This window comes from Fukomys damarensis, unplaced genomic scaffold, assembly GCF_012274545.1.
Source record: "Fukomys damarensis isolate Sample0158 unplaced genomic scaffold, DMR_v1.0_HiC HiC_scaffold_25, whole genome shotgun sequence".
NCBI lineage: Eukaryota > Metazoa > Chordata > Mammalia > Rodentia > Bathyergidae > Fukomys > Fukomys damarensis.
The window spans coordinates 32,882,956-32,900,648 of NW_022900937.1; the positions used below are offsets into that span (position 1 = coordinate 32,882,956).

General features: G+C 47.6%; 1 protein-coding gene across 16 annotated transcripts in view; it reads right to left on the bottom strand.

Moving 5' to 3' along the window:
• Positions 1 to 17,693, bottom strand: part of Myt1l (myelin transcription factor 1 like) — a 382,656-nt gene that overhangs the window by 45,932 nt on the left and 319,031 nt on the right. For all 16 annotated transcript variants that reach the window (XM_010629088.3, XM_010629085.2, XM_033756162.1 and 13 more), the window contains 4 exons: positions 15,587 to 15,840; positions 13,086 to 13,322; positions 10,568 to 10,689; positions 9,616 to 9,684 (listed from right to left, as the gene is read on the bottom strand). In XM_010629088.3, the coding sequence (XP_010627390.1) occupies positions 9,616 to 9,684; positions 10,568 to 10,689; positions 13,086 to 13,322; positions 15,587 to 15,840 (682 nt within the window). The remainder of the gene's footprint in view (positions 1 to 9,615; positions 9,685 to 10,567; positions 10,690 to 13,085; positions 13,323 to 15,586; positions 15,841 to 17,693) is intronic.

Consider the following 17,693-nt stretch of genomic DNA (forward strand, 5'->3'; position numbering starts at 1 on the left):
AAAAAAAAAAAAAAAAAAAAAGTGCATTATTTTGGCACCTGCACAATTTAGGACAGGAAGAAAAAGTAGGACAGGGAAGCTCTGCCGCACTTGGCCCTCCTAGCTGGGCAGGCTGTTTCCTCCTGGGAGGCCGCTAGCAGCAGACAGGCTCAGAAGGGAATGGTTAAGACACAAGCAGGAAGCTGGCATCTCACAGCCGGAAGTCCTGGGACTTTTAATGAACCTGCTTACGACCTTGGGGACACGCGGGGAAGAGAGGGCCAAAGGGCCACTTCGGTGACACTGCGATTGCCAATTCTGAATTCCTGCACATGTGTATATGTCCATAAAGCTGAATATCTTTTAAAAATAAAATCAGCACTTCGGGAGGCTGAAACCAGAGGATCATAAGTTTGAGTTAGTGAGACCTTGACTCAAAATAAAAAAATAAAAAAGGGCCAGACATGTAGCTCAGGGCAAGGGGTTGAGTTCAGTCCCTAGGGCCAAATAAATAAGTAAATGAAGAAGTAAATCTTTCTACTAACTGGTATCAGATTCAGTTACACTTGAACCATGGAATGAGGCTGCTGTTTCTTTTACTATGCAATGTGCAAGTGTTCTAGTCTGATAGCAGTACTGTGAAACCATATTTAATCTACCCACTACACTAATCATAAAAAGAACAGTACACAAGTAAAAAGGATCAGTTGACTTGCCAGTGGGTTAATCTATAACAAAAAACACTGACTGCCCAAATGCTCAGGAAAATTGCTGCATTGTTCAGGTGCAGGAGTGAAATCTTCCTAAGTGCTTATCAGAATGTGGTAAAAATACATAAGAACAAAGACAGCGAAGTTGATTGTATCTGGCATTGCTCCATATGTGGGTCTGCTTGCTACAGGTGGCTATTAAAATTTGGATTAATAAACACTAAATGTAGTTAGAGTCTCACTTCCAAGTGGCCCAGGACTGGTGTAAGGCTCAGCAGAAAACAAGCCTCCCACCATTCCGGAGGGTTCTACTGGCACTTATTCTACGGAGGCAAAGTTACCGGAAAGCATTGGTCTGAATGCTCTCTCCTGAAAGACGGTGGGAAACAGTGGGATGTCTCACCAGTTCCTGCCACCAGATAGTCTGCATTTCTCTTTGCAGGGAGACAGGACATTTCTATCTCTCAATTCCAAACAGAGAGCATCTAAGCACCTCACCTATGGTGCCTAGATAATTTCAAATAAATTGGATGGGAATTAGAATTGGAGGGGAATTCGGTAGTGCCTGGGATATAATTCTTTCTGTAAAGATGCAACAGAAGCACAGAGCAGATGAGACGGGGTGTCCTGGAACTGTCACTCCTGGGAGAGCACATGTGGGCTGGGTTTAAGAGTAAATACATAAATGGGTTAAAAATTCAGACAGGTAGATCTGCAGGGCTGCTGTGACTGTCCCCAAGGCCAGTCCTCCCTGCCCACAAACAGCCCTGGGTCCTGTCCAAGCATCTCTAATCAGGAAACAACTCTGGAGAGAGGGATTCTCTCTCCTGAAACTGCCAGGAAATAAATTCCCTCCAAAATCCTTGTCAATAATTTCCCAAAGGGAACATCTACTTTATTTCTAATTTCGTTCATTCTGCTCTGGGGAACTATAAATTAGTGAAGTGTTTACTAGATTAAAACCTCAGATTTGCAATTAAAGGCCGATGTAACCTTGTATTACAAGCCAGACTTCTCAGCATGGTCTTGCTGCTCAGCTTGCCACGGGCTCTGTGTCTGGTCGATCCAGAGCCCCAGGAAGTCTAGGTGGGCTTGTTTCTCGGGATTACCCCAGGTGAGCAGAGGCCCAGATAAAATTGGGGCCATTCCTGATAAGGAGGAGAAGCCAAACTTAGCCAGACAAAATATCGGACTAAAACTCAGAGAATTTAATGTGTGTCATGAAAGAAAAGATGCCTGGCTTTGAACTGCTGTCTTAGGACCACAAAAGGTGTGTGTGTGTGTGTGTGTGTGTGTGCATAATTTATAATATATATTTACAAGTTAATAAATACATGTATGTATATTGGAAATATCTTTAAAATTCAGTATTTAAAACTATAAGGAACATCAATGTCTCATTTTGTTCATGTGCATAAAATATGCTCTATGGTTAAAAAAAAAGGATTTCAGAAGTTCAAGAAATTAGAGTGTATAGTAAATAGCTAAATTTTGGGAGCAGTCTACATACCCATCAACAGATAAGCGGATACAGAAAATGTAGTATTTAGACACAATGGAGCACTACTCTGCCATAAAGAAGGACAAATGAGTCATTTGTAGGAAAATGGATGTGCCTGGAGACCACAATATCAAGTGAAATGAATCAGATAAATGAGCTTAAATATCACATGGTTTCTCTTTTATGAGAAACCTGAAGTATAAATAAATTAAAGAGCAAAAAAAAAAAAGATAGATGATAGGAAACAGGGAGAATAGATCTCCGGCAAAAGGGAAGGAGACCAGGAGATGGAGGGAGGGGAGGGAAAAGGGATGTGAAAAGAATTAAGACGTTTTGTGTACATGTACCAGCTCCCCACAAGGAGTGTAAACATCATGTACTGCAAACGTAGACTAGTGAAAACAAAAATAAAAAAAGGAAAAAGCTGGAAAAATTTCCCAATGGTCTTTGTAAGAGGTATTATTTTACATTTGACTTGGTGAAGTGTTTCTTATTTGTTTGAAAGTAAGAAGATGGAGTTAATGACATCTGTACTGAAGGCCTCCTAATTTCCGAAGGGAAGAACGGAATGCTACGTAATATTTCATAAGGAAAAGCTGCCTGTGGCCTTATTCGGAACTTAAAAGGAGCCCCAACTGTGCTGCAACGAAACCTGTGGAAACAGCCAGCTTCCTGAAGAGTGAAGTGTCACCTCCAGCCCTGGGATGGGTGGTCCGGAGCCTTCGTCTCTCAGCTCGGCTGTACCTAGGCTGTAGTAACTGCTTGGAAGATGGTCTTGCAGGTGAAGCAATGGAGTGGGGCACACTGAGAATCGAAGCCAGGCCACACGGGTGCCGATTGCTAAGGGGAGGCCAGCAGAAGGCCTAGTCCACAGGAAGGCCTGGTCCGCAAAGCTCTTCTGCGAGGCCCCTGCTGGGCTACATGTTTTCACACTGCGGGCCGGAGGATGCTATATCTATATCCGCTATGTTCTATTTGTTTTCACAATAATGAATGAAGAAACATCAATGAAAAAACTTGAGAATAGTGTTTATTTTCAAGGCTAGGCTCAGTGGTCCAACCTTTTTTTGCCTTACAGAGGGCACTGAGCCCTGTCCGGTCCAATGAGCCTCCTGCTGTGAAAACCACATTTCCGGTCAGGCACGGCTCGTGGTTCCCTACAAGAAGCCATTGTTCTAACACTGACCTCCAAGCTGATTCCTGACAGTTCTGTCAGGGGCTGTGTGGTCTCTCCAGACTCACACCTGCACTCCTCTCCAGTAAGGGTCCAGAAACCACAGCAGTGCCTGGAATTACAGTCTAGACTCTCATCCTGCCTCTCTCCTGAGGCCTCTGGGACGCCCTGCCCCCAGCACCACCTGCAGCCAACTTCTGGGCTTGGCGCAGTCCTCCTGGTCATGCTGAGTTTGAGGACTATGACCATGATCCTCTCTAGTAACGCTGTCCTCACATCCCTGCCGTCCTCGCCAGCTGTGTCCTCTGCCCCAGGCAGACCAATCCATTTGTGGTAGCCTGGCTTGCTCTGCCTTGGGGTCCACGACACTCTCCTCAGTGTGAACCTCTTTCCACATCGAGTCAGACACCCTCACTGAGCTGCCCATGGTGGGCTCTCACGGTCCCCAAGGCTGCTCTGGCCTATCCCATGACATTGTGTATATTCGACGCTGAATCACCAGGGAATATCTGGATTTATATGGATTCTCCCCTTTGGTTTGCTCTCAGACCTGATCATGAGTTCCTGAAAGGCACAGACTGTGTCTTATCCCTGGGCATGGACTAGATGTCTCTGAAATAAATTTACAAATGGAATTTTACTGTCTGCAGTGTCCCTGAACATGTCTTTGCATGGTTTATGCCTCCACGTGAGAAAGCAATGAGCTGAGGGGGTTTCTAAATTGTTCCCCCTTTCTCAGAACCCTGAGATGTGAACTCAGACACCAGATGGGCTCAGTGGGCTCATGTGAGGGTGCTTTGGATGTGTGTGTTAAGAGATAAGCACGCACAAATTGCAATTATTCACAAATGCAAACAACCAACCGGCATCAGAACCACCAGGGACAAAGAGCAGGTCCACAGAGCACTCGGCACGAGAGAATGCTGGGAGACCTCAGGCCACACAGCGCTGTCACACTGGGCTCCCTACCCTCACTGCTGGGGGAGAGGAAATGGGAGGAGGACTCAGGCCTGGAACCTCACAGACACAGCAAACTCGATGCCTGTGGGGCCAATGTTAGGCTGCTTCCACCCACCTGGGCCCCTGGCTGGCTCCCCCTTCAGGACAGGCACAGCAGGGACAGAAGGAGACTTAGAGTCTTCTCACCTTCCCCTCCTTCATGGGAAAGGCAGTGAGCTGTCATTACCTGCACGGTCCTGCTTCAGTTTATCAGTCATATGGGGCGTGTGTGTGTGTGTGTGTGTGTGTGTGTGTGTGTGTTTGTGTGTGTGTGATGTCACCCTCGAACATTCTCATTTTAGAAATTTTACTGCAGTTGTGCTTAACTGTATTTCCTACAGTGAACTTGTCGACTGCAGCATTAGGATGAAAAAGAAAAGATGATCAGCAACAAGCTGTATTTTGTAGAGTATTTAAAAAATGCTAAAGAGCAAACTTTATAACCTTTTATAGATGTTGAAATAGAAATGGTAGAACTGGGTCCCTGCAGGAGCAAAGTACCAAATGCATTCAGCTGATTATGATAAGTGAACGTGAAGATTTCCACCTTGGGTGTGATGAAGGGATGTAATATCTGTAATACCCCTTTATCATATCACCTTCCACATCCCTTCCACATCACCAGGCCAACCCAGTTTAACTCCCTGTGTGGCGACAAGAAAAGTGCATGAGACCAAACATTTGTGTGCGTAAATGTGTTCAAGGGTGTGCTGGTGTGTGCACGAATGAGGATGCCAATGTGTGCGAGTGTGTGCAAGATCATGCAAATGTGGGTGCCACTGCACACATGTGCATGCACAAGTATGTTGGCATGTGCCTGAGCGCGTGCATGTGTGTCCCCATGTGTGCACATGTGTATATGAAAGTGTGTGTGTACGAGAGCATATTGGTGTGTGCTGGTGTGTGCACAAATGGGTTGCTGTGTGTGTGCGCATGCATGTATGTGTGCACAAGAACGCACTGGTGCACATGCATCTATGTATGTGAGTGTGCAGGAGCATGTTTGCACATGTGTGTGGTGCGTGTGCATGAGTGTGTGCAGTTACTGTGTTCATGTGTGCATGCATGAGTGTGTGTGCGCGTGCGTGTCTATAGCCACACTTAACACAAACTCCAATTCTGATGGAAAGTCCACCTCTCAGGGAGTTGGAGGAGGCCGCACGGTATATGGAAAACTTAGCTCAGGCGTCACTGTCACCACTTACTACCTGTGCACCCACACAGCTACAGGAGTGACCAGCTCCCACACCTCTGGGCCTCCCCTCTTTCCCCTGGGCCCTCCAGCACCTTGCCTCACATTGCTGACACCCCAGCCACAGACTTGGGGAGCATTCTCTGCAGGCAGGAGCCTCTGTGGCCGCGGGAGGGCTGGGGCAGGGCTGGGACTGCTGGGCACTTCTCACCCAGACACCACTGTCCTGCACAGGAGACTGCGCCACCAGGCACCTGGGTCAGCCCAGGCAGTGCTGGGGAGGACGAGGCTTCCTAACCAGGAGAGGCTGTGGGGCAACCTCTGGAGTGAAAGGAGCCCTTCCCCACGGAGGCAGGGGTCTCATGATGACTCTCTGTGTAAAGAGGCTTCGCCTACACAGCAGCCACTATGACCCTCGCCTTAGGAAACCCAGCTGTCAATGGAAACCAGCCCTGAGTCAGGGCAGCTGTAATTCCCAAAGTTATGCATTTACTGTTGTAAATGGAGAAGGCAAAAGATAATAGAAATGAGGCCGATAATGCATATAAACTCCTGCTCCCTAGACAGCGCCACTGCGGGATGAGTGATTTCCTGTTAGGTCCCGGCCAATCACTGCCTGGCACGTGTGTCAGGTTTACAGCAGAGTGTGTAAGCCCCGGGGACAGTCTAGAAATAAGCAGCCTTATATTTTGACCCAAGTTCAAAGTTCTAATTCTTTGATTTCCGGTTCACTTGAAAAATAAATGTAATCAGGTTTAAAAAAAAAAGGTTTATGTTATACGCGGTTAAAATTACTGTATGCCTAAGCTAAAAATACCCAGGCTGCTTGCCTAGGGGCTCCAGAACCCACAAGCGAATATTTTAAAGGCCAGAAGTAGGGTCCCCCATGCCCACGATGATTAAATCAAAGGTCAGACATGAAGAAGCAAAGACGAGTCAGTGGCCCACAGCCGTACTTGCTGAGGGGCCGGATGTTAACAAAGGCCCAGGGGGATCTTGAGACACAGGCATGCATATGAAGAAGGCATCAAATCTGGCCCATCAGAGCACAGATGGAAGCCAAGCTAGGCTCCATCCTAAGAGATAACTGCCTGATTCAAATCTGATCATGTTGGTTTAAATTGGTTCCTGAGCACCATGGGTATCTGCAACTCCGCCTGCCCCAGGAGTTGGGCAAAGGGGCTCCACCGAGACTGGCCCCTGTAGGGCAATGGTTTCTGATCTTGTCCTCCTCACTTCCTTCAGAGAATCTTAGAAAAGGACATTCTTTACTCCTCACACCTCCCTTGCTCCACCCACCCGTGCCCAGGGCTCCGACTCCATCTCCCTCAAGCCCTACCATGCTCTCCAAGTGACCAAGTGTGTGTCTACATTCGAGGGACTAGGGATCAGGGGCCAGGGAAGGCAGAGCTCCAGATTTGGAATAAAATTCATGTATACATTGCACTTTAATACATTTTCAAGTTTACACATTGTACACGATTAGACACAAAATTACTGATTTCCTTTTAAACCAACTGTCACTCTGGATTATAAGTGAGCAGAGGAAGCCAAAGAGGATCCAGGACCTAGGGTTTATCTGGAAAAATTCATCTTGTCCCTGGTCAAGAATGTTGTGATAATGGCCCAACACAAAACTTTAGGGTCGGGTGTGAGAAGAGGAAAATTTCCCAAAAGTTCCTCGCATTAGCTGATGCATAGCAAAGAAAATATCTGAGGTAACAGGAATCCCCTTCCTCAACTGTCTTTAACAAATTAGAGAGTGTGGCTTCGTACAGTGAATGGAGACCCCACTTTCTTGCTTACATAAAAGGCTGCTGTAGGAAGTGACCAAGCTTCTAAAGGGGTAAATGAATAACGAATGACACATTGAAAAGGGCTCAGGCACACACAGATCCAAAGGAAAATGGCTGCAGATCCTAACGGGGTTGGTCCACCCTTCTTTGAATTTGTTACCCAATAGCCCTTTCTGAATTATCCAGCAAAGTGACAGATGCAGGTTCACAATTAAAATGTTAAAAATTGGTAAGGTCCATGGTTTCCTCAGTTTAGGAAGACATTAGCCATCAAGCGAAAACTGGTCATTTAAATGTTAGTCTCTTTCTGGAAGATATTTAACGGAAATCGTTGGCTTTAAAGATCCATGGATAGAAACAGACTGTTTCAGGAAATGTGTCAAGTTTGGATTTTCCAGCCAGGGTCAAGTGGAACAGGACTTACTTGCAAAGACAGGGCTGGAAACACACGTTTTTGAGCTCAAAGTTAGGCAAAGGCCATCTGCCCTCAGGATGATGTGATCCGCCTCTGGGAAGAGGCAGGAAGGAGGGTGCTGGTGAGTTCCACGTTTCCCTGGAGGATGTGAGAGAGAAACGCTTCCCTGTGAAGATGATGATGGAAGGACCATCATACCCTCTCCCAAGACGAGATGAGATAAGAAAATGCAGAAACTGGAGAAGGAGCAGGTCTGCTTGGGATCCAGACCAACAACATAACCTTCCAAGCCCAATGCTAAAGAATGCAAGCAGCGCAAACAGAACCACAAGAAAAATGCTCTGGTCATGGGACTCTTGAGATACTAACGGTAGAAGCAACACTGGATGCTAGCAGCGCAAGGGCTATTTTCTTATGTGCAGCTGGCCTGTTGAAACTGGAGACACGCCAAGCTTTTGCAAAGTATTCCTCATCAAGAAATTCAAAGGAATGCTGCCACCATGTTCAGATGTGTTGGACACGTTCCAAGTGCAGTTAGTCACGTTTTGACCAGGAAGGAGAAATGTGGATTGAAGCCGTGATTAAAAGATGCCTGAACAAAGTGTGTGGAATTGTTCCAGCCACTAACGCTGTCCGTTCTGATAGTTTAAAGATACGTGTCCGTCAGGCACTGCTTTGGATGGTGCTATACTTTGTGAAGAAAGAGCAAGCCCTCCAGCTGTTTACCATCCAAGAAGAGAGAGCCCAGAGGCTGGTGACGGAGGGGCTAGTTCAGGAAGTCACTGAACATGAACAGCTGGTCTATGGCACTAGGGCCTTGGACAGGGATCCTGCAAAAGATGACAGGGCATGAAACAAAATCCTGACCCAGCGGTACCCTTGGTGTATGGTCATGGGACCTGGACGGGTGTGGGTGGAGGGCTGGGAGGGAGATCAACATGGCGTGGATACTAACACCTTCCAAACAAGATCAAAATCTAGCAAAATGATACCATGATAGGACATGTCAGACAGAGAAACCATTACTTGGGGGACTCTTGGTTCTCAGGATGCTGTGGGATTGTCAAATCTTGCCCTCTTTCCTTACAAACATTCAACCATCACTGCTCACTTCTCATAACCTGGACTAAACTACTCCCCAAACTTGTGCAGGGCCTGGATGTGGCAAACACACTTGCAGAGGAGGAAAATTGGGCCTGGAGTACGGACAGGACAGTGGTGTTTTCATCATTTTGCTAGATTTGTACTTAAAAATCATAGGCACGGAGGAGAGGAGGCAAAACTACTAGAAAGGTGTGTGTGTGTGTGTGTGTGCATGTGTGCAGCTGGTCACCATCACTACATAGGCTTGTGAACTGAGATATCACTGTCCAGAGCAGTATCACCAAGACCACAGTGTAGGTAAGGGTTAGTTATTATCATGGCAGATTTTTATCCTAAGTGCCCTTAAGTATTCATATTTTAAGCAATTATACTAATTTTTCACTTAAAAGCTTAGTTTTGATCCTTTAAATTGTAAGCACTGCTAAGAGTTTGAGTCACTCTACACTTTGGCTGATGGGTGCACATAAATCTGACAAGACAATTCCTGTGCCTCAGAAAGTTCTAGACAGAAAGTGGGGCATGGGAAAGGACTAGACATTCATACAAGGGAAAAAGGCAGACTGGATTGTCTAGAAATAAGGCTGAAACTTGGAGACCTTGGTCCTTTGAACTAAAATAGGGCACTGATGTCATAGGTGATTCTTTCAAAGACATTTCTTTTCTTTTCCAGTGACGCATCATTTCTTATTGTGAACTAATGAGTGCAGAGATTTTAAAAAAGAGAATGATTGTCATGAATGCTTACTTGAGTTCTTGTGAGCTGGTGGCCAACATACTTCGAATGCTTTTATCAGCCAGTGGGCAGCCAGACAGACTGTAAGACAGGCCGGGAGGAGCAGGTGAGTGACCCTCGAGGTAGCAGAGCCACCCGGACAAACACAACATACAACCGAATTTAAATGAAAAGAGGTCAATGCAGAAAAGCGATGGTGCCAGTGCTGTATATTGAATTTTTTTCTTACAATGAACTCTAAATATGTGCAAATATAAATTCAAGAAAACTCTGTTAATAAACTTTCTTTAAAAAAAAGATAAAATATTTGAGCTCTTTGGTTTAAATGTCTGAGAAGAGGTGCCCAAATTTAGGAAGCTCGAGGTAAAAGACATTATACAACACAATGGTTGGCATGCTTTGGAAGGTCAACATAGAGCACTTAAAGGGTTGACACAGAATTCAACATTTTTACTTTGACAGCATTGTTGAGGTAAGCTGAAAACAATAAATTGAAAAGACAGAATCCACCATGAAAAAAAATAAAGTCACACCTTCTGTGTGAGGCGTAATTACCAGTCACATGACCACTCCCATCACACCCCGGAGTTGGACATCTGCCACCAAACAAAAACAAAAACAAAAAAACAGCCAAAATAGTAAGTATGTTTAAAAAAAAAAAACTCGTAAAAAAGTTTCATTGTTTCCAGTTTAGCTGCAATGTCTGCAAGGGGGCGAGGTCCCTGAGGAGAAGCTGCGAGCGCACAGGTTTGATGGAATGGCGCCTGCAAACGACAGAGCGTCATTGCGTCATTGCGAACAGCAGGTGGCCTCGCCTCTCTCTCCGCGCGCTGCAGCCGGAGGCTCTGTGTGCCTCGAAGGAGCATGCTCACCCGGCCAGGCGCGACACAGCCATCGGTCTTAAGGGAAGCCAAGGAGAGGGAGGGCGGAGGAGACTCTTGTTGACATCTCCTGTTATGCTTACGTTATCAAATCCTTTTTGCTGTCCTTGCACTGGGGGTACTTGGGTTTGGGGCTTGGGATGGTCACCTCCCCAGGGTACCTTCTCTCTTCCAGAGCCTCCTGGAACGGGTCCAAATCTTCCGGCTGCAGACAAAGCACAGCTTGAACCATACAGGGTGACACGCACACAGGGTGGCCTTCTCTGCGGCCCACCTCTTACCCCACGCACTGAGAACCCATTGCATCTCTGTCCTGACAAGGCCTCTGCTGCAGATGAGGCCTGGTTTGTCCACCAGCTGCTCTCCAGGACAGATGGCCAGCAGCAGCAGGACTGGTGGTGACAGGCCGGTCACCAGGGACCTCTGCTGACACCTGGGTTTAACACTGCCCTGAACAGACCTGGGCCACCGCAGAATCTATTTCAGAATAGAGATCTTACTCGTCCCTGGTAGACAGAACAATCCTGTTCATGCCGTACTTTAAATTATTCTTAGGCGGTGTCTTTGTTACAGAACAGGTACCTTTCTCTGAGTGGTAACTTGCAGTAACCCTGATATTCCTATGGGTGGCAGTGATGAGCGCATGAGCTGTCTAAATCTTGTCCTTAGTGATTTGACTTCTGAATTTGTCATGAAAACGCTTCCTTTAATTTAAATAAATCTGGGAATTCAACTACCATGCTCTCTTTTGGCAGTAATGATTTTAACACTGCAGGGGAGAAAAAAAATACTTAGAAATTGAGCTAGCCCCTCAGATTTTTAAAATGAATTAATTAATTATCCAATGCCTGTATACTCAAATCAATTTGAAGAACAAAAATAACAGGCTCTGGGCCGGGGATTTAGCTCAGTGGTGTCACATCTTCTCGCAAACGCAAGGTCTTGAGTTCAATCACTGGTACCACAACGAACAATCAAACAACAATAACAAAATAACAACAGGCTCTTAGGTAAGCAGGTGCTTTCCCTGCCAGTTCCTTCACAGAGCTAATGTTTCTCTCTCTATGTTCTTGTTTATGTTGATGGAATTGCTCTGATAGTTGTCCCTTTTTTTTTTTGGTTTTTTTGAGACAGGGTCTCACTATGTAGTTGAGACTGACCTGGAACTCACTATGTAGTCCAGGCTGGTCATGAATTCACAGTGATCCTCCTGCCCCAGCTTCCCGAATGCTGGGATTACAGGCGTGCACCACCACGCCTGGCCTGATGGTTGTCCCTTTACTCCTCTCAAAAATTTTCCATTTTACAGTGAACAAAGAAGATGTCATAGTTTTCGACATGAATACTGAAAAAGTCACTCCAGTAAAGAAAAAATAATTCTCCACTTTTAATTTTTATTCCAAGGAGTAGTATATCTACCTCAAGGACCTGAATTTGAAAATTTGAACTTTGACACTGTGCCTTGGCACAGTTGGTTCAATAATTTGTCATAAGCAAGGATTTAGTGTTTGTACTAAAATAATGTTTTCAAGGCAAGACTCAAATTTTCTGAATATTTTGTTTCCTTAGAGAAGAGCTGTCCTTAGTTTTAAAGAGCACACAGGTAACCATCTAAGTATTTAACACTCTCATTATAATTTTCTGTCAACAAAGAAAACACTATTTTCTTTAGAAAAGAACTGAGGTGCTGTTTATGTATTTTCCTAGTGAAACTATTTGTAATTTTGTCTAACATACATGATAGAAAGTAAAATTTAAAAGAGTTTCTGTCAGTTAAATCAATGTCAATCGCACATCTCTTCCAGGTCAACAAAACATTTCTTTTTATAAGTCCTAATTAGCTAAAGGTCATGATTAAAGAGGAAATGCATAAGGGTGGTCAAAATACAAGATGAAAGTCTGAATTAAAAAGATTGTTGTTACAGTAAAAGACACATTGCCTTTAGCCCCCTTAAAATCTTTCCCCTCACTTTGAACACACTCATCTCATTGTTCTGGCCATTTCCTGCAGCAGCTCCGAGTTCTCCTTCCTGAGGGTCTTCACCAGGTGTGGCAAAAAATACAGTGAATTCTGCTGCCCAGCGCCATCCAACAGAAAGGCAGACTCATAAAAACACAACGTTGTGTCCTCATCCACCTTAGTCACTTGATCTGGCACTGTGGGACTCCCGGCTCGACCCCAAAGTCATTAAATGACCATGAAAGGGAGATGTTTTGAAACCATTCAGAACATCGAGGCAGCCAGGACAGTGCAGCTAAAGACCCTCACAAAGGAGAATTCCAGAGCTGCTGCAGGAAGTGGTAAGGGGTGGGGGATTCATGGTAGTGTGACTTTCACTGTAATACATGTTAAAATGTAAATATTCACCCTAGTTTTTAATCACATCTTATATTTTCCCCTGAGGGATGTGCAAATGTTTTTGTTTTTGTTTCATTTTGGGAGACAGGGTCTCACTAGGCTAGGCTGGTCTTAAACTTGAGACCCTCCTGCCTCAGCCTCTCTAGTTGCTGGGATCACAGTTCTGTGTGCCACCGTCTGCATTTCCAGGATCCTGCTTACCACCTCATAGAGAGTGCAGACCATGTCATGGAAAGACGTACCGTGATCTCTTTGGGGTCATCCTCATCCACCCGCCGGGGCTTCATCTTGGTGTAGTCCACTGGCAAGTCCCAGCAGTCCCCTTCGCTCAGCTGGAAGCACCTGGTGCTCATCACCGCCTGCTGCTGGGGGGACATGGGCTCCAGAGGCGTCAGGACGGGGCAGCAGCTGTCCCGCGGCCTCTGCTTGTTCATGCTGAGGTCCAGGGTGCCGTTCTCATCCACCTCCATGTCGGGGTTCTGTGGGCAGAAGGGTGGATCGTGGGCTTGGCGTGACCTGGCCGGGACACCCTGTAAGTCACTCAGTCAGCCCCCACTGTGGTCCCTGACACGGCTGCCTTGGGAACCCACGTGGTCAGGGGCCATGTGGTTTCCTGGCTCGAGGAACATCTCCCTCTCTCCACCCACTTCTCTATCATCTTTTATTTCCTCCCCCTTTCTTTCTACTTTGCCCCACACAGGACATCTCTATTTTTACAAGAGAGCTGGGCCAGAAGAAATTCAATGAAATGCTTTTCCCCACTGCAGGATGAAGACCGAGCATAAGGCTTTTGCACTGAGTTACACCCTCAGCCTTTTTTAAAAAAAAATTTTCAAATCAGGTTTCACTGGTCACTAAGTCACCCAGGCTGAGTTGGAGCTTCTCATCCTCCTGCCTCAGCCTCTCAGAGTGCTGAGATTACAGGTCTACACCACCACGCTAAATTTTGATTTCCTTGTAGATCAAAAATATGTGTGCATGTACGTGTGTGAATACATATATATGGCAGCTTAAAATATTTCCTTTCGATTCACTCATGCTGATATTTCAAGAATTGAAAAGAGGAAGAAGTTGAGCAGATGAAGGAAGTAGAATTTTCCTTCTAATAGGAAATCCTGTGTAGAGAGGGAGAAGAATCCCAGTCCAAAGGCCTGGTGGCTGGAGCTTTTCCCCTGCAGGATGAAGACCGAGCATAAGGCTTTTGCACTGAGTTACACCCTCAGCCTTTTTTAAAAAAAAATTTTCAAATCAGGTTTCACTGGTCACTAAGTCACCCAGGCTGAGTTGGAGCTTCTCATCCTCCTGCCTCAGCCTCTCAGAGTGCTGAGATTACAGGTCTACACCACCACGCTAAATTTTGATTTCCTTGTAGATCAAAAATATGTGTGCATGTACGTGTGTGAATACATATATATGGCAGCTTAAAATATTTCCTTTCGATTCACTCATGCTGATATTTCAAGAATTGAAAAGAGGAAGAAGTTGAGCAGATGAAGGAAGTAGAATTTTCCTTCTAATAGGAAATCCTGTGTAGAGAGGGAGAAGAATCCCAGTCCAAAGGCCTGGTGGCTGGATTCCTTTCTGCTGGTCTGGGTGTCAAACACCTGCAGTCTGCACAACTCTTAGGCCAGGAAGTGCAGTGAGCCTTTGGGTTTTGAATATAAAGAAACCTTCAAGAAGGCTAAGGATTCTTCAGAGGAGACACTTGCGGGCCACAAGAGCACAGACAGTAGAGAAACACAAATGTCCCCAATAGTCCTCCATTTCCCTCTCAAACACCGTCCTGAGTTCAAACAGGATTCCAGAGCTGGGGTGACAATGCTGTGTCCCCCGCATCATTTCCCTCCGGATGTCACTGCAGGAGCAGGAGGGTGCAGGGGGACTGGAAGCCCAACCTGGGGTGGCTTCTGAGAAACCTTTTCAGAAAAGACCTCTGTCTAAGTGCTCTCCTGAGCTCAAGCCGGGATGCCGAGGTAGGCCACATAATATCGGAATTATTCTCTGAGTTTAATTTCAAGAAAGAAAGAAAAACATCCACAGGGCTCCTTATCTTTCTTCCCTGCCAAAGAAGAATTTCTCCACACAAACCCTGACCACCAAGAACACTGCATGCTCCCCAGGCTTTGAAACTACCTAGGGATAAGGTTATCAAAAGAAAGCACCTGTAAAAATGTAAGACCACTGACCCTTCTACATTCACACAAATGACACGCGTTTATAACACTACTGTTAGGGCCGTGACCTCAGGGTGCAGACCCCTGGCTCCAGGGGGTGGAGGGAGGTGCCCTGCTCATCTGAGAGCAGGTGGACAGGTGCAGCCCCTTCTCTGGGCTGCAGAGCTTGGCTTGAACCGGCTACCAAGTGGCCCTGGCCAGGCAGCTGTCTTGATTCTCTGCACGTCTTAGTTTTGGCCCCTTCTTCACCTGCTTTAGCACAGACAGCGTGCTGACTGATAAGAAAATAAACCATAGAAAAGCCCTGCACACCGAGTCTGTGGCCACGCTGGGCTAAGGGTGCAGCCTGTGACCACGAGGCTGCAGTGAGGGTGCCCCATGTCCTTTGTCTGGGGTCACAACTCTGGATCCCAGTGAGGGTGGCTTCCTGTGACTTAGAATACCCACCCTCTGGGATGCTATGAGAGCCACGGTGCTCACCGCACAGGTGAGGGAACACGAGGAGCCCTGCACAAGCTGTAGGAGCCCGCCTCCCTCCCTGAGAGCGGGTGACCTGTAGCTGGCCGTACCCTCGTGGAGCACAGGTCCTGTGGCTTGGTGGACAGGTTCTGTGGCATCTCGCGGCAGCGCGTGGACAGGTTGAGGATGGCCGTGGCTGCCATGTGCGCCGCCTCCATGTCGTGTGTGTAGTCGAAGCTGCTTTTGCTGCAGGTGCTGCTGCTGCTGCTGCCACCGCCGCAGCTCAGGTTGCTGCTGCTGCTGGGTGCGTAGCTGCTGCTGCTTGGGCTGGGGCTGGGGCTGGCGTTCTTGCAGTACCGCTTGGCTGCGGAGACACGCGACAGGGACTCAGGCCGGCGCCTGCCATGCTCGGCCACGCATATGAGGGGCTGGTTCACCACGAAGAGCCCCGGCTCCTTCCCCCTTCCAACCTTCTGTCATGCTGGAACGAGCTAAGAGTGCGGAGCCTTGGGAGAGGAGGCGTCCTTTCCTTCCTCCAGTGGCACCATGCCTGCCTCCGACTTGGCTATGGCCTGAAGGGTGCCAGCCCATTCAGGTATGAGGACCTCGGCAGATCACTTATGGGCCAGCCAAGGGGCTGAGCGAGCGACTAGGGCACAGTGTGCTGCAGCAGGTGGCCCAGACTTACAGGGGACCTGGGGACTGCCTGCTGGAGCTCTGGGCAGTGAGATTCCGGCTGGCCGTGCAGACCAGACATGTGACCCAGACAGCCCTTGACCTGCAATTCTCACAGAGGCCAGGGGACAAGAGGGGGACACTGCACATACCTGTGGATGTAGCTCAGCTCAGGACACATGTGAGAGCCCCACTTAGGCTGGGCCACATGCTTGGGGCAACCCCCCACCCTTATACCACCAGTGCCCCTTCATGGGCCCTGGCAGAGCAGTGCCCCTTATGAGCAGCTATCCTCGCTAAAAGAGCTTAGCATAGGGTTATTTTTGGAGCTGCTTAAAAATCTTTTGCACATGGATGAGAACACGTATGGATGGATGGAGTATTAGGTGTGCCCTTTTCACTAACAGCGTCACCCCACCTAACGTCACACAGTGCTCATGCACACAGGGGCCAGGTACTCCAGCCAGGTGCAGGTGTGAGGGATTACCTCAAGGTAACCCTGCAGAGTGTTGCAAGACCCCCCAAAGCCTTCGTCTCTCCAGGTGTCCTGACCCCTCTGAGGTGGGATTTTCTTCTTTGGGGTTTGGCTCTGAGCAGGGTGGCTTAGGGTCATCCCAGCAGCATAGCATACCCTGAAGGGAGGGCAGTTGTGGGTGCAAGGGGGCCTCCACTGGACCCTGCGCCCTGGGTGTCATCCACACAGAGGCTGCGGCCCTGTACCTCGAGCCCAACCTCAGCGCTCCTTTGGAGAGGAACAAGAGAACAAAACCAAGCAACAAACCTTCTGCACAGCAATGCTAAGAAAGTGTCTTGGAGCACTGGGCTCCGAGAGGCAGGAGAAACAACTAGATGGTCAGCGCTATGACGCGAGCTTGGACTGAGGCTGCACTCTGGGGACAGTGATGACTGGACCCCAGGACAACAGGGGCACCCTGTGTCTGGCTCTGCCTCTGGCCAAAGAGAAGGAAACCGCACACTCAGATAACTGGTTTCCACTGTTTCCCTTGCATGGGCTGGCAGGCCAGCGTGTGCACACCCAGGACTATAAAATGCAACAGGCCGCCTGCAGACTGGGCAGATGGGTCTGTCTCAGCACAGCAGCAGGGAATGTCCTGTGTGGGGCATGGTCCCTGAGGTGTGGCATGGTCCCCCAGGTGTGGCATGTCCTCCTCCCTGTCCTTTTTGTACGCAGAGCCGTATAGCGCAGGGTGGACAGGGGCCACAGGTCCGAGCACAGCCCATGCCAGGCCTCTGAGCTACACTGCCCCGGGCCCCTCGGGAGCAGGGCAGAGGGACGCCAGTCACCTGACAGTGGGCACCGCAGCCTCTCTGTGTCACTGCCCATGGTGCCTTGGGGTGCCCTGCACTAAAGTTTATGAATTTGCTATCACTTTAAATTTGTTAAAAATAGGAGCGCGGATGCCGGAGAAGTGAACTAATTCACATTGGGGTGGGTGGGGGCTTTTGTGTTTATTTTTAACTGGTTTGTTTTTAAGACTAGCCAGGGGTTCAGGAAAAAAAAAAAAGGAGAGAAACTGTCCA